We start from the raw sequence: 16412 nt of genomic DNA on the forward strand, positions 1-16412 counted from the left end.
ACAAGGGAAAGACGTAGTATTGCAGCTTTTGTGCAAGCCGGACAAGAAATTGCTGGTAAAACAGAATTCATTTGTGGTACGAGCCATTTTAAAAAGGAAACTATGAAAAAGCATGGTGAGAGTAAGAAACACAAGAATGTCAGAGTATTGCTTATTAGTAAACATTTGCACTGTTCAAATTTATGTGTCATTTATTATTTTTTATAAGACCTTGCAGAGGACACTAGTCGGCAAGTGAAATAGCCCAGATAGGAGAAAGGAAAGGCAGTGTGAGGTAGACCAAAGAAATACAAGTAAATATTAGTTGTTTATTTCACATTTGGCATGCGGTAGAGATTATGGCTCCCAAAAAAAGCATTTGGCTCCTAAATATTTTGGGTTTAGGAGCCAATGGCTCTCAAATTTTTTTGTTCTGTCTGGAGCCCTGACTGAAAGGAAAAATGGAAACTAATGAAAAAATCATTAACTGAAATTAAATTAATACTATAATACCAAATAAATGAGTCATATTTTAATCAGCAAAAAGTACCTCCACCCCACCAATGTCTTTTTACTTAATTTAACCACAATATCTCCTCTTATAAAAGATATTGTAGTTGCTAAGCTGTCCCTTTCTTCACTAGCACACCAGTGCTTATCGCTATCATGATTTACCAAAATAGTAGCCTGTGCTGCTCAGCTAACTGAATTTAATAAGCATAAAGATTTGATTTCCTGGAGGAAAATTAATTGTTTAGATTATTCAACCATTCGGTAAAATATTCGATAGATTAATCATTAGAAAAATAATCGTTAGTGGCATCCCTATTCATAAGGTAGATTTACGCAAGCAAATGCTAATTTCGGTAGCGTTTGATACATAAGACAGCAATTCTCACGGACACACTAGCAGAAAATGCTACATAGCGTCTCTTCGATTTAAGTCACTGTCACTCTCCAAACACGGCAATGCCTTTACCAAGCCGACCCTCTACAGCGGAAAATCAAAGTAAGCTGCAACCACGCTGAAACTAGCCTCTCTTCGCAGTACGGTTCAGGTACGGCTCAATTCCTGTATGCCAGTGGAAAAGCGCCATGCCTTCTGTAGCCCACCCTAAGCGGTATGTTCTTTCCCTAGGTTTAAACAGCCATCCTACACTGCTATTCAAGTCTAATCCCAACATGACTTTTTTACATTTTATTTATTTACAAGATACTTTTATGTGATGTACGGTACATTATGAGACAACAGGGTGAGAAAGTCCCTGGGTTAATGAGGGTTGTTCAGGGACTCCACATTACTTAAAGGATACAATGAACTGGACTGGGACAAGCCTGGTACTCACCGAGATGCCCTGGATCACGACATGCCGGTTCCCCCCATCATAATCCGCCACCTCGACGCGGTCCAGGTAGGCATCCGTCCAGTACACCAGCTTCTTCACCAAGTCCAGCGTCAGCACGGTTGGCTGTTCCGTTCTATAATCCACTATCCGAGTCCGATTGGTGCCATCCATGTTGCTGCGTTCCACCTTGGCCACTATCCCATAGTCGGTGAAGAAGAGCATCCTGGAAAGAGATTTGGTGAAATGTGTTGGGTAAATCCCATAACTCACTGACACATGTGCTCACACACACAGTCCACATATTCAGATCTATATGAGGACTCTCCATTCATTTCTATGGGCATAACCCTAATCCCAACTATGACAACCTTAATCCCTTCTCAACCCCAACCTTAACCATAAGTAACCAAACAAAATACAAGACTTTTGGCTAATTTATTTTTTAATTGCATTCACAGATTTTTATGAAATAGAGATTATCTTTGTGGGGACTGAAATTATGTCCGCACATGGTAAATGGTTACAGGTTTTATCATATTGTCGGGAAATCTGACTTTTTGACATTTTTAGCACACACACACACACACACACATAAACACAAACACACCAACCGTAACCCTGAATGAAGACACCCTGGATTAACATGAGAAAACCAATAAACAGTGCAGTGGGTGTTCGGAGAATTCTCCATCCATTTTGAAAGCAACTTTCAGGTAAAATCAGAATCAGGATTCTTAATTGTCATTGCATATTGTACAATGAAAACAGCAGCAACAGTAAACAACAACAAACAATAACCAGTAAACAACAAATAAACAATAATAGTAAACCACAAATAATATAAAACCACGATTTATAGGATTTAAAAGTTACAGCGTATAATTATTAAACGGTGCAGCAAAAGTGTCAGGTGAAATATTATAAAATGGGTTTATATTTAATGATGAGCACATCAGCAAAACACCCCACAGCCAACCAGACGGACATGATGGGGAGTGAGAGTATCAGGTTCGCTGGTGAGATGCGCACACGGGACCACAGTAACGGGTTCGGGCTGCGCAGCCTGACCACCAGAACCTGCTTGGGCCATGATCAATGCACAAGCCGACACCGGTGCCAAGCAGGTAAACGGAAAACACCGGCGTAGACGCACTGGTGCTGCCGTCTGCTCCCACGCAGAGCGCGGCACGGCTCCCCTTCTCCTTCCTCTCCATCTGTCACCACTTTTTTTCATAGTACAATTTGATCAAGCGTCAGAAATCTTGCACTGCCAAGCACGGAACGCTGATTTGCATATCAAATTAAATCAGCATTAAATGACGCCTTTTAGGTTTAACAACTTGCATATTTGTAAAAGTAGTACAGATTGCCAACTCTAACGCTTCCCAGTCTAGCCACAAAAATTGTTTTACTTTTTTCCTCATTTGTACTAATTGTTTACATCTCAAATAACTAATGCAGTATTTTCCACTATAGTTTTTCACACCTGTGCATTCAAAAACAGATTCACTTATATAAGCTGTACACCCACGTATTTGCAATGAAGAGCCATATAAACAAGTAAATATGTATATACGTCAATACATTAAAAATGGAATTACAATACCAGCCAATATATCCTAACTTCTGAGGAATCCATTTATTTTACCAAACAAGCTTGTCTTCCACTACCATATATTGTGTTGCAGCTAATGACTGTTTATGTAATCTGCGGCAGATCTAATAGCAACTGCAAATCCTCAGCAAAATACAACATGTTCAGATTTAATTGCCCTTTTTCAAAAGGTCATACAAGCCATTAAATACTACAGCACTTATATTCATCTTCAGGTCTGCTATAATTGTTGCCCATCTTGCGCTGCCCTCTGAACGTATCAGGGTGGGAACAGGACACTGCCAGTGCAGTGAGAGTGTATGTACCCCTGGGAGCGTACGCACACTCTCATTGAACCTGTCTCCAACAACCACTCCTCTCTCCTCTCACTCCTGCTTGGGGATAACTTACCCAACTGGAAAGGTATCATTTTAACTCCCCCCCTTGTATTTTTTGTGTTATTTTTTTTGTTTTTTTATTATTGGTTTTGAGATCCTGGCTCACAGCATCTACACAGGGAGAAATTGTGTTGTCCTCAACTGAATGAGCAAATAAATTAATGAAAAGGGACAGAAATGTCCTTTAAATGGAAAAAGGCATAAATGACAAATTTGTTTTATCATCTCTGTTTACAAGGCTGCTGAAAGCCTTAAGTGTAAGTCACAGAGATGTTTACAAACGTTCTGCTTTTGTGTGAACAAGACGATTGTGTGGCAGGACCCACTGGAACAGACTCGCAGGCAGAAGACACACAAACTGGATTAATTAATCATTTGACATAAAGGATTAATGAGCATTCTCCTTATGAACCAAATAACCCAAAAACTCAGAGCAGCCTTTCCGGAATATCTGATTATTCTGACTAAACTATTCCCAAAAAATGGAAATTAAAAATAACAATAAATTTTTTTTTTTTTACTTTTTGCTGTTACCGTTCTTACTGTGTGATTTTGATGAATTTTAATGATTCTATATTTAACCGAGGAGTTTAAAACACCACTGCACTGCAACTAAGACAAGGCCAGGGTAATAAACACTCTGGTTTGAAGACAGTGGTAGCACACAGGCATGACCTTTGCCCTTTGGGTCACTTAGCCTGAACACGCTCTATTTCACTCCCCACCCACCTCCCAACCAGCACAGTCTGCTTCCATAAATTCAAACCAAGGTCCCATGAATAAAAGACCATACATAGCAGGAACCAGGCGTGTAAATTCCTACAGTCAAATTAAATCCATGACTGGCCTTTTAAAAAACTCATAGAGGACCCATTCTGAGTGAAGGATGGCCAGGTTTCTTGGTCCAGGCAGAATAATACATTTCTGAGATACTACAGTCAGCTGTAGGCTGTGGATCTGCAGCCGTTAAATCCTAAATGTCCTTTCATGCCTCTTGAATTTTATACACAAATTCCACAAAAAAAACAAGGAATCGGAAGATTCCCAGCACTGCATTTCCTTGCAACACAGTATGTTTACAGGACACACTACACCGTCACTACTTGGATGTTGTTAACTGTTGGCCTATAATAAAGAATGTTTGCAGTCCCGCTGACTTGGTTTGCGATCGTTTTTTCCCTCCATTTGTCCTTATTTGCATATGTATTTGTAACAAAAATGAAGCAATATCTGATTCGTCATACGTTGAAATCCTCGATAATGGGTTAGCATTCCATCATTGCTTCCTCCTTCCTCCAAGCATTCTCCAGACCAGTCGCCCCGCATGTGTGCCTTCTGTTGGATAAGGCTGCACGTTTCACGCCTTGCACTAACAGCACCTGACAGAAAGCGAGCGGGAGGCATTTAATCCATAAAGTCGAAGCGGCTAAAGCGATACTGTAGGCTTTGAACCTGAGCGGCAAGTTAGCTAAAATAAAACGGGGCTTCGTCAGCTAAAAACAGCAGCCCACTGTGACAGCGTATACAGATGATGGTGCCGGTGACACCGGCTCGAGCTTTTAGCAAAGTAGGCAACCACCATCGTTATGTGAAATTACAGCGACTAGGCGACCCGCTAGGTGCTCACTCCGAAAGCTTGTCATCCGCGGCGGCTTAACTCCATCCGCATTTAATCTGCAGATTCGTTCCAAAGGAACAATCTCAGTTCAAACCTGAGAAAACAGGCATCAGTACATGCCACACTTCCTTTGGCAAAGGTTGGCTCTGCTCGGAACAGCCCTGCAGGGAGCTGGGGACAGTCCCTCTCCCTAGGAACGTTCTAGACACAACTAAGCAAGCTGAGAAACACGCAGTTACCAGCTACGGTGAACTAATAAGACAAGCCATATGGCCTCCTGTCGCGTGAAGCAGCTCCAGCGCTCTCGCCACGCAATGATCTTGTCTCTGTTCTTGGCGGGCCCGACGTTCCCCTAGAAAGCGCAGTAAATTAAGCCAAAGTCTAGCGGCATGCGTGAGGGCGTTTACTTTCCCCTAGAGCGCCTTGGATCACTCCGCATGCAGTTTGGCGGCAGACCTGCATCAGGTTCGGATGTGGCTGCCAATTTGGGTAGGCTATTATTCTTGTCTCGACCAACCTTTGGAACGTATCTGTCAAAGGAGCCTCATGCACAGGAATGATCCTCGAGCGTATGGGCGAGCTCAGGCTGCAGACGGCAGCAACCAAAAAAGCAAGGACGCTCAGTGTATACTTATCAGATGTCCTTCAGTGCATACAACCATTAGCAATCCTTAATTAGCAACCTAATCAAGGAATCATGGAGCAACATCTCTCGGGGGTTGGATTAAAGCACGGGGAGAGAGGTCCACTGCTTGACATAGACCTCATGCCAATATTCTTTTCAGACAGCACCATAGCCATGTACTCCAGATTGCACACTGGGTGTACTCATCGGGATACTGCATTTACATGCAATTGTGCACGTTATGTTACCTTTTGATGTTTGCTCTTTAATAAGGCAATTCGTATAGTTGGCTGAGATCAGAGCAAAGCCTATCTTATACTGAAGCAATTTGCGTCTTTGTCTGTTGGCGAGCTCCTGTAAGTGACCTTGGAAACAAGCTAGTGACCTGTAAGTGACCAATGGCGCAAGCATCTGCCAAAAGAATAAATGTAAGTTTAAATGTAATCAAAATGTTTCAGACTGAAATTATTTTTTGAACATGGGAATCATATTAAAATATGCAAATATTTAAGTAATTACATTTTAGGACCATGGCAGGAACATCGGAAGCAGGGCATGTTTTTAATACCCCAAATGCACAAATAAATATACAGGAAAACAACTGGTTCCAAAACACCAGGTCGAACCAGAGTGGGAATTGCCAGAGCACCCTGGGGGTTTGGTAATGTACCCTGTAATCAAATGGCATTAATGACAATGTCATTATATTATTTCAATATAAGCTATATAACATGGAAATCTCAGGTCATCTTCAGTGAGAAAGGAGCATTTCTCCAATGGACCTGTGAAGATTTCCACCAGCTTCCACATTCTGGATGAAAAAGGGGGAAATACTGTATGGGCCTGGTCTTTATCAGTCACGGCTGTTTCTGGAAATAGAGAGTCTCATTAGAGCTCTGCTGGAGAAATGCAGGTTCGATCCTCTCTGCTGACCCTGTATGATCATAAACATGAAGGGAGCGAATCGCCGTTCAAGCTCGCGATTCATCACACACTTTTACCCAAGACCTTTCTGTGGCTGATGAGCGTTAACAAAAATAATAATTATACTACGATCCTCTGCAGACTCCTCTGGCTGAATTATTCACTTTTAAAAGATTCAAGACGGCATGAATATATTATTTACCCCCCGCAGAAAGCAATTCGGGAGCTAAGTGTTTCTAATGTATTTGTGCTTGAAAGGAAAAACACTGCCACGAAGGCTGTGGCAAGAGCAGCTGTTCATTTGTGTTTTCACATATGAACACCCTCTCCTAAAGCAGCTTATGTTTATGTACATTTCAAACTGTATAAAATTTACTGAATCATGTATCTCTGGGGCAGATGTACCTGCTGTATGCCCCACTCTTCCTGGGAAAAGTGCCAGAGTAACCACAAGCCTATATTGGGTAACTGGTCACACAAGGGGGGATAGATGAAAAAGATATGATACACTAGACCATTAAAGTCAGATAATAAACCAGTAAAGCCAGTCGCAGCTGCCCGCAGATTCAAGGCAGAGATTGCAGGGTTTCCTGGACACCACCCTTCTCCTGTCTTTATAAACTGTTTGCTCGTCTTAGATCTGAAGGCTTTTATTATTATTTCCCATGAACAGGAAGGATCCGGCTGTAATTCCAACTCTGTCACTCACTGACCGACGATCTGGCAGGATTAAATGCCATTGCATCAGTAACAGTGGATGATGGCAGCAGTCCACTTGGGGAGGTGGGGCGGGGGGAGCTGTGCGGGGTGACTTACCCCATGAGGGGGTCCAGCGCAATCCCTCCGGGGTTATGCAGGTCCACATCAATAACAGCAACACATGTGTCTTTGCCCTGACGGCATACAGATATGCGGCCATTGGCCAGGTCGGTGAAGTAAAAGTTGCCGGAGAGCCAGTCAATGGCCATTTGGTCCACGTCTAGAGAGGAAGAGAGGAAAACACAAAGAAAAGCCAAATTAAATCCAAAACAAACATGAGAGAGATATTACCTAAGACAGCTTCACTGCACTTCTATGTCTCTGTTACTAAGCAGGGCTCATAGACACACAAGCTACTGAAGACCACTTTGTGGGAGTCTGGACTGATGAATGTGCTTTAATGTAACATGGCAACGGCCACATTTTGACACGGGGGGGGGGGGGGGGCTCCTGGGTGACCATTGATTACCGTACCATCTCCTATATAGGGGGTTACACACGCCTCTATGGCCAGATGACCAGAACTGATTAAAGAGGATCTAAAGCTCTACGGCCTCCTGTATCAAAACCTATACCTACAGCACATATGCATGCAAATGGAAAATGCATAAAGAAAGTGGATGTGACTCACAGGAACAATGAGTGAGTATATGGGTAAAAGAATCAGCTTTTTGACGGTATTACAAGACCATTACTATGATTATAGAGTTATTATGATAAACATGGACAGCGATTTCGGAATTGAGATAAAGAGGTCTGGTATGATTCAGGCAGAAGCATCCGATTACAGTACATTTAAAGGAAAACTTGCCCAAATTTCAGTCAGGGATGCAGGCAGGGAACATACTGCTTAGATCGACGCCTTCTCTCATGGAACGGGATTCTTCGCTTTGATAGGCTGTTTGTTTCATGGACGCCCCAGGTCTGTTAAAGCATGGCACTCATGTCTAATTGGAAACAGTCTCTCTGGCACGAGCCGAACACAGAGGCAGAGCAAAGCCTGCCCGCGTTCCCTGTTCCTTCATAGCCCATGAATCTTTATTACGGCAGGAAATGTGGCTGCAGCAGAGTGCGCGGTGTTTGTGCTGCGTCAGGCCACCAGGGGGTGCTCCTTTGTCTGTGTGTCCCTGGACTGCCATGGCATCAGTGGCCACGGGCTTGACACACCGCCGCTGTGTCTGCTCCCTCCTCCAAGCGCAGTGATTTTTGGTCATTCACTCCTCATGGTCATTCACAGTGTACAGTTTAATCCCTCAGTTTTGGTACAGGTGTCCTTTCCACAATATGCCAAAGTGGACCGGGTTCAAGGGACCATTAACCTACTACAGCCTTTTCAAGCCACTGAGGTTAGCTGGATAGGAACCCATGCGACTACAGTCACTTCTGGCCGCCACAGACACCTGTCATCAGGGAGGACTGCTGCTAAACATACATCAGCGCTCAGTGGACAACATGAAGATGGCCGACGTGTAGTTTCAGTGTCTCTGGCTGTGAAAAGGTACCCCCACCTTACTACTGGAGTAACCACTGGGGACTCACTGCCACTCAGTGAATATCTGCTCCAGGGATTCATTTTATAGGAAATGATGTCCGGCATTTTAACAAGCACACCAACGGGACACCAGAGGATAAAGCTCTCATCTAGACAACAAGCAATTATGAGGAAATTAAGGCCTCTCTTATGGTAATGTCACTCTGTAATCACTCATAACGCAAATGGTGGAGTGCTGGCCTTTAGGACGGCCTGCTGTAATGTGATAAACCTGGACTCTAGCCTAACAAATTCTTCATTATTCTGAAGATACAATGGCTACGGGCTAAAGCGGAAGTGAGCACTCAACATATTTCAGGAATACAGTATATACATATCAAAGGCTATTCAACGTATTTGTGTTTGCTGGGATTCTGCTGAGGACAGGGACTCGTGAGTGACAGGTTCACACTAAGCCACACTCATATCTGCTTCTAATCACTCACATCACCACAATTTCCAGTGTGTGCAACACTGGCTCGAATTAATAAGAGCTTTTAACAGTAAACTCTCACACTCTATACTGTTACAAAGGCATGGTTGGACTTAAGACTACTTGCTTGGCTGTTACCAAGGACATCCTTCATATTATATGTTTATGAACTGCAAAACATACTTGCATGTTACTCAAGGCCAGTGGTGCAAAACAATGGCATCCTTCATACTTCATGTTTATGAGCTGGCAAACATGTTTTTACTTGACAAACAACATATGAGCTAAAAAAAGTTAACTTTTCCTTGGTGCCAATGCTCAATAGAGACGTGTCAAATGTGTTTAAGGACTCACTTTGCAGGTTTTGTCCAACTCTCATCTCCCACTCCTCAGAGAACACATGCAGGCCCGTCATCCTGCTGCACCAGAGCCGGCTGGCTGCGGGGGCAACCGTCACCCAACAGAGGGCCTCTGTGTTGTAACTGAAATCCATTGTGTGCATTCCTTTCATATTGACAGATTTTAAGGTCTGCAGCAAGGATCCGTTGAGGTGCGTGATGGCGATTTGTTCCGAGTTTCCAATCAGGAGAACAGCGGGTCTGTCGCTGGGCTCTGAAAGAGGAAAAGGAAACACAGGAAGCAGTGAGGGGCGACTTTAATTAGAGGGGCCCAGGGCGGTCAATGAGAGGGTCATCCCGTGCTTTGCAGACACGAGTCGAAGCTGGTGCTGAAGGATTCTTCAATAATGAACAATACACCCAGCAGTTTGATAGCACGGTGGCTAAGGAGAGAGTTGTCATAACTCAAACTATACAAATAGTGAATCACGAGACTAAGTTACTTTGTATTCATTCAGAAGTTAATATCGACTGGATTTATTCAAAATAACCATACAAAAAAATAAAATATAACCGTGCCTTATTGCATCAAAGAAATTAGCTGTGTTCAATCAAAAACCAAAAATCATCAGCGATGTTAAATTCATTGATTCAAGTCTTGAACTATCATATAGCCAACAGTATCTTGTCATTTTTCTCGCCCATACCTACGGCCACACCTTTTGATGCCGATTGTCACTTATGATTGCAGAACCACAGTGATCTACTGACAGCACTATCACGATGATGTTGCACCTTCGCAGCAGGCCGACACGCGATTTACTGCTTTAAGTTCAGGCCTATCAGTGACGACTCCGGAGGCCTAACTCACCGTGTGATATTTCAGGTACAGGGCTCACTCGGACAAGCTGTGATTTATCCCACACCTCTAAGAAAGTTTAACTCAGGACAGTCTACTAATTCAGGTAATAAATCATTGTGGGCTTTCTCCCAGCTACTTTTTACCTTATCTCTCAACAGCTAATCCACTGCCAGTTGTTTCTTACACTAAGCAATAGCTGAAAAATTATGCTGCATTGCTCATAAAAACTTGCTCGTCTTCTGATACAACCCTGAGATATGATTTTCCAAAAGTAATTTCCTCTAATGACAAGCACGTAATTTCTCCAAAAAGCCTTGTCGATGTTTATCATCTAATTATAAGCCAAAAACACCATCCCCTTTCCTTTGCTTCTCTTCAAAGCAGATTATTTTGAAGAGAGTGCAAGTTTATAAATAACGTCTGTCCTCAGCGTTTGATAGCCTGTCCATATTTTCCACTTGTTAAAGATTAAAATGGTCTGTGCAGTTTAAAGCACATGACTTAGGCACATATAGAGAAACAGATGAACAAGAAAAAAAGACATGAAGATCCTGTATGTGTGGACAAAACTTAATGATGTACAACCAGGACTGTGCTACAACCAATTAATAACTCTTTTAAAATTATTTTTCTGCAGACATATGTTCTCTGCTAGCTACTCAGTGTTTTGACACAGATCTAAGTATCTTTTTAACTCCTTCAGTTGTTTTCACTGGGGGCTTCTGTACGCCTCACACATTGCCAGGCCCTGGAGCGACAGTGTGAAAACGCATCTAAGCTCAGTTCAGTGCTTGTTGTCCCGTGCTCTCCCGCTGACCTTGGCTCTCACCAGGATGTTTTATTCATGGCAAACATTCGATGGCAAGCAGCTTATCATGGTCAGAGCGTCACGTTTCCTAAACATCTACTTAGCTGTAATTACGTAAGAATGACAGAGAGGGCGCCGGGGCCACCTTCTGCCACGTTTGGAGCCGAAATCTGCCGAACTTGCACGTTAATGCCAGTGATGAATTGAGAAATTCAGGTGTGCCAAGGAAGACCATGAGATGCCTGAGTTCTTGTGTAAATTTAGACCTGATTCCGGTACCAGATGAAATCCAGGCGGCACCCTAGGCAAGCTTCACTGTCAGTGCCCCCAGTCTGAGACAAAATGAAATCGGCTTGTTAAGTCGGCCCCCCCTCAGTAAATGGCACCCTGAATGGCTGCCTGTGTCTCCTGGTGGGCTGACTGGGTCTGACTGAATCACCCAAAAACTTCACCATTCTTTGTGGAGATGCCAGTTAATGGCATTTATAAGTAGAACTCAGGTAAATGTCATACATTTTAAAGCATTATGTAAACCAAAGTAGCAGGTGTTAATTTCTACTGTAATGTATTCTAAGCATTACATGTCCCATAACGTCCCTATTCTCACTTGCAAAAGTAAGAAATCTAACTGCTGACTGTATAACTTCCCTCAACAGTGAATGGCGACCTATCCGGGAGCATAAAATGTATTGCTGTCTCGTATGTCAGGAAGATCCTGCATTTTAAATGCTAAGTCACACTATACACATAAGATGGTGTTAATTATAAAAAGCCAAGCGTCGGATTGGCTGGAAGGCATGTCGATAGCATTCTCAGAAAAAGGCCGCACAGCTGAGGCATCTCCTTACCATTTTTGGCTTTGCAGGAGCTTCTGTCTGCCTGCAGAATGTAGCCATCCGTACAGCTACATCTGTATGATCCGTAAGTGTTCATGCAGGTCTGACTGCACATGCCATACACACTGCATTCATCGTAATCTTGATGGGAGAGAAACATGTTTGCAACAAAAGCTAAATGTGTCACATGACAACCACACCGCAAGGCCATATCTGATTATTATGCAGTTTCAATTGCTTTTCCTGAACTCCTTTGATAATCCATCTAAAATACATTATTTCACTTGTGAATCATCCTGCTTTAAGTTTCCTCTTGTGCTGTCTCTAAATCTTTCTAATTTAAAGCTGATTATTCAAACAGCATGGATAATTTACAGAGATAAAAGACAGAGCTTTAGCCAGTAATTATGCTAGATCTTTGGGTACTAACAGTCTTCCTTTGGCTGCAGGACTCCCAAATGCCACCCGAATATCACCCTCATGCCCACCTTTGCAACCACGTCCATCAGTCTCCACCTGGAAGCCGTCAGCACAGAAGCAGAATGTTCCGTTCCTGGCCATGACGCAGCCATAGCGGCACCGTAAGTCGTGGCAGTTGGGCAGGAGCTCTGGAGAGAGAGACAGAGAGGCGTGATTGGGTTCCATTTGTCACTGCCGATCGGTGGCAGCAGCTCGAAGCTGGAGCCGGGTTTCGTCAGGTAGGCCTACCGCTGAAAAAAATCCATGACAAGTTCTCTCATATCGCCCCAGAATGAAGGGTGTCAAATTCAATCAAAGGAGAAATGTGTGATTCCTCAGAAACAGGATGCAGACGGTATCTACACCCAGGCTTAATCCTCCCCTTTGCTGAAACACAACCCCCTACTGCTGGAGGAGCGGTTTCACGCTGCGGGGAAAATGGATTATTACAAAAACAACAACAATCTAAGGGTACAAAAGAAGATGGCAACATCCACAGCAGAGAAACACATTTATTAATTACTAAATTAAAAGTTAAAATGATTTTAACAGGTACAATCAAGGTTTAAAGTTCTGACAGTAGAATTAAGTGTTACAATATGGCATATTAAAATATATGTACAGTATGTTTGCCCCTTGGTTGGCGTTATGCCTCATTACTGTGCCAGGGAGATTAAGGGAGAAGCTGCCTCATGTCCAGGCTGGTCTGTCCAGGTGCGACATTCCTTGCAATCCCACATGGCGAAGCTCCTCGACGAACGAATCAATTACATCATACCGCTAAGGACCGTGCACCCTCGCAGGGGACCGGGAGCTAATTGCGTTCATATTCTGACGTCCGAGGGAGGCGTCGTTATCCAAACGGAGAGACAGCATTGCTCTGCTGCACCTGTGTGTGCCGCCGGGACGGCCCATAATCCCCCACGAAGGGATCGGCCCTTAAATTAATTCCGACATAATCGGTCAGGAGGAATACGCTGGGCGATGTGCCAAAAGTTAGCGCCACTAGAGCCGTTGGACTTGCATGAATCTGGCTTCGCCGCTATCGTGCGCACGTTTTATTTATGGGGGAGCGCTGGGAGAAGGTGATGTCAGTGACCGATTGCGAGGGATTATATTTGGGGGGGGTGGTGGTTGGCAGCTAGCGTTCCTTCTCCGAGGACTGCCGCCCGCTAGCCCACCCGAGCCCCCTCACAGGGAGGAATAGCGGAGCCTGATGCATTATGCATCTCCTACGTGTGCTGGAAACACATTAATAATAGGAATAGACCGAGACCTTCATTTTTATTATCCAGTAATACGATTCCGCAGCCAAAAGCTGCTCACAAGAATGATTACTTTTAAAAATAAGCAGTGGAAATCATAATTGGGCACTCAAAAGCCTGAATTCTTACATCGTAATATATTAATTTGAAAAAGCTCCCAATTTTGTCAATGTTTCCAATATGGAGAATGTTTGTTTGGCAAAGCAGCGAGTGACTTCTTCGCAATCCAATTTTGGCAAACCCATGACAGTGTCACTTACATTGTGTATTTTCCCATACAGCTACAATATGTAGATTATATTTACAGTAGCTGGGGAAAAAAGGTTTAATAGGGAACAGCATAAACCAACAATAATGCTCTCTGCTATCAGGAGAATTATATGAGGACCTAGATCAGATTACAAAATGCGCCACCAAACCAGGCCACAGAAATACATGCTGTGTGTTATAGAGATGACCACATAAAACACTCTTTTAATGGTTGTTTATTCAGAACGGGGATGCCACTAAGGACTACTTTTATATCAATATCGACTATATTTTAAGGATTGGTCGATTAATGGACACGATTAATTTTCCTGCAGAAAATCTAATTTACCGTTTCATTTAAGTTGATTTTATTTTGACAACAACAGCCTGTACAATGACATGTTGTGATGCCCAAAAGTTAGTAATCTGTATAAATTCGGCGTATCCTTACGTTTATTAAATTCAGTTAGCGAAGCATACTATGGAAGCGATAAGCACTGAAGTGGCAGTGAAGACAGGGACAGCTCACAACCACAAGAGGATATATTGTGGTTAAACAAAGCAAAAATATGCAGGTGGTGTGGCAGTACTTTCTGCAATTTAAAGCCCAACACGTTTTTTGTTGTTGTTTTTTTTTGTAAATATATTTTTCATTTTTATTTCTTTTCACGAATTATTATTTTTTATTTAGTGTCCGTTTCCATTTCAGATTTACTTTCCAATAACAACACTGGTCCCAACAAGGCCACCCGCGAACGCATACTGCTACCGTCAATCAACTTAGAATAACCCCAGATTCTAGCCTAAACATTTTCTCACACTCATTCATCGGAAATTCTAAGGGAGCAAGCAGACAACTTTATGGCTTAAATGAGTGTATTTAGCAGCGACAAGGCCAAACGATAGTAGAAAGCTCTCCATACTAAAAGGTAATTTAATAAACATGACAACAGACAACACTTAAATGGTTTTACCGACTATAGCGGTCTAGAATATTGCATGTGTGTGTCCTCTTCAGGTGCTCGAGCGTAGCGCCGGTGCCGCTGTGGTACAGTAGGTCTTCCAAACCTTGCACAGTGTGAAACCACCTTTTGTCTTGCGATAATTTTAACTGCCATAATTACGTTGTGATACTGAAGGAAATCATTTGTTGTGATGAATTGAAGCGTTTTAGAAATCAGAAAAGTATTTTCATTAACATAACTTAAAAATAACGATGCGTCGATTTAAAATATTGAAAACACACGCTTTCAGCGTCCACTAATCGCGACAGCCCTAATTCAGAATATGAAGTAAATTCGTTTGCGTAGCAGAATATTCGGGTGCCTTATTTATCCATGCGTTCTGTAAATGGCGTGTAATTCCTGTCAGACCTGATTATAGATGCTTTAGTTTTAAGTTAAGCGTTTTCCAGGGGAATTTCTGCACCTGCAGTATTAAGTATCTCATAAGAAAAGTGAACAATATACTCATTATAACATTAAGATTAATAGAATCCACCCATCCACTGCTTAGCCAATACAGGATTGTGTGGTGTTCATTTAATGATTAATGTATTAAATGACAGACACCACTCATAAATAATGATGATAATAATCATAATAATAATGCATTATTGTTGGCGTCAAAATTGTACGTGACGTGTAACATAGATATATAAACTATGCAAACTTGTAAAAACATGAACCTTTAATTAGCGCGATGAAGAAATGTGTTTATGCGTTTATTTTGATCATTTGATTTATTTTGAAGTCAGTGCCTACCAGGTGTTCTGCTGGTTCAGAACCTAAGTCTGGCCTGAAAATAAAGACCCAGAAGAAACACATCATGCGGAGAGCTTCCGTCAATACCCATCCATATAACTGTAAAAGCGATAAGCTGCAGAGCAAATAAATAATATAAGAGCGGCACGGCGAGAGCGAGGAGGCGAGCGGGATGTATGCCGGCCGCCCGCATACAGCATCAATCGGCTAAGTGTTTCCCGCGCTGTGCGCCCTGCCAAACATGCGGCCAGCGTCGGCGCTATTGGGTTTCCCATCTCCCTTTGACAGGCAGAAGTAAATCAGGCTCCAGCAGGGCTTTGGAGGAACACTGCCACACTCACCTAGAGGATGGGGAAGCTTCCGGAAAGGGAATTTCTAATGCGCCACACCATCAAAGTGTGATCGTCTGGAGTTCCTCTAACAACTCAGGAAGTTCCGAAGGACCTAAATTAAATGCACAATGTGTCTTGGCTGTACATGGTCACACATTAGAATTCAGGAAGTCTTTTCACATGTATGCACCTTTTTCCCCCCAAATTTGTCTTACGGAAATATGTGGGAACCAAAATGTTAATCATATGCAAACCCATCGCTAAAATTCACTCAATGCTATGCCTTGTCCAGC

At 42.8% G+C, this 16412-nt stretch overlaps 1 protein-coding gene across 9 annotated transcripts in view; it reads right to left on the minus strand.

Moving 5' to 3' along the window:
* LOC111856674 (low-density lipoprotein receptor-related protein 1B-like) overlaps positions 1–16412 on the minus strand; it is a 276774-nt gene that overhangs the window by 167694 nt on the left and 92668 nt on the right. For 5 of the 9 annotated variants that reach the window (XR_011993593.1, XM_072717420.1, XM_023836816.2 and 2 more), the window contains 5 exons: positions 12540–12659; positions 12064–12192; positions 9562–9819; positions 7301–7463; positions 1326–1548 (listed from right to left, as the gene is read on the minus strand). Coding sequence is in view for 8 of the 9 variants with exons in the window: in XM_072717420.1 (XP_072573521.1) it covers positions 1326–1548; positions 7301–7463; positions 9562–9819; positions 12064–12192; positions 12540–12659 (893 nt within the window). In the remaining variant the exon portion in view is untranslated. Of the gene's footprint in view, positions 1–1325; positions 1549–7300; positions 7464–9561; positions 9820–12063; positions 12193–12539; positions 12660–12759; positions 12938–13132; positions 13352–14035; positions 14059–15787; positions 15806–16128; positions 16232–16412 lie in introns of those variants that run through there. The other 4 variants (XM_023836820.2, XM_023836818.2, XM_023836822.2 and 1 more) reach the window with 4 other exon arrangements.

The sequence above is a fragment of the Paramormyrops kingsleyae genome, chromosome 1 (assembly GCF_048594095.1).
Source record: "Paramormyrops kingsleyae isolate MSU_618 chromosome 1, PKINGS_0.4, whole genome shotgun sequence".
NCBI classification, from domain to species: Eukaryota; Metazoa; Chordata; class Actinopteri; order Osteoglossiformes; family Mormyridae; genus Paramormyrops; species Paramormyrops kingsleyae.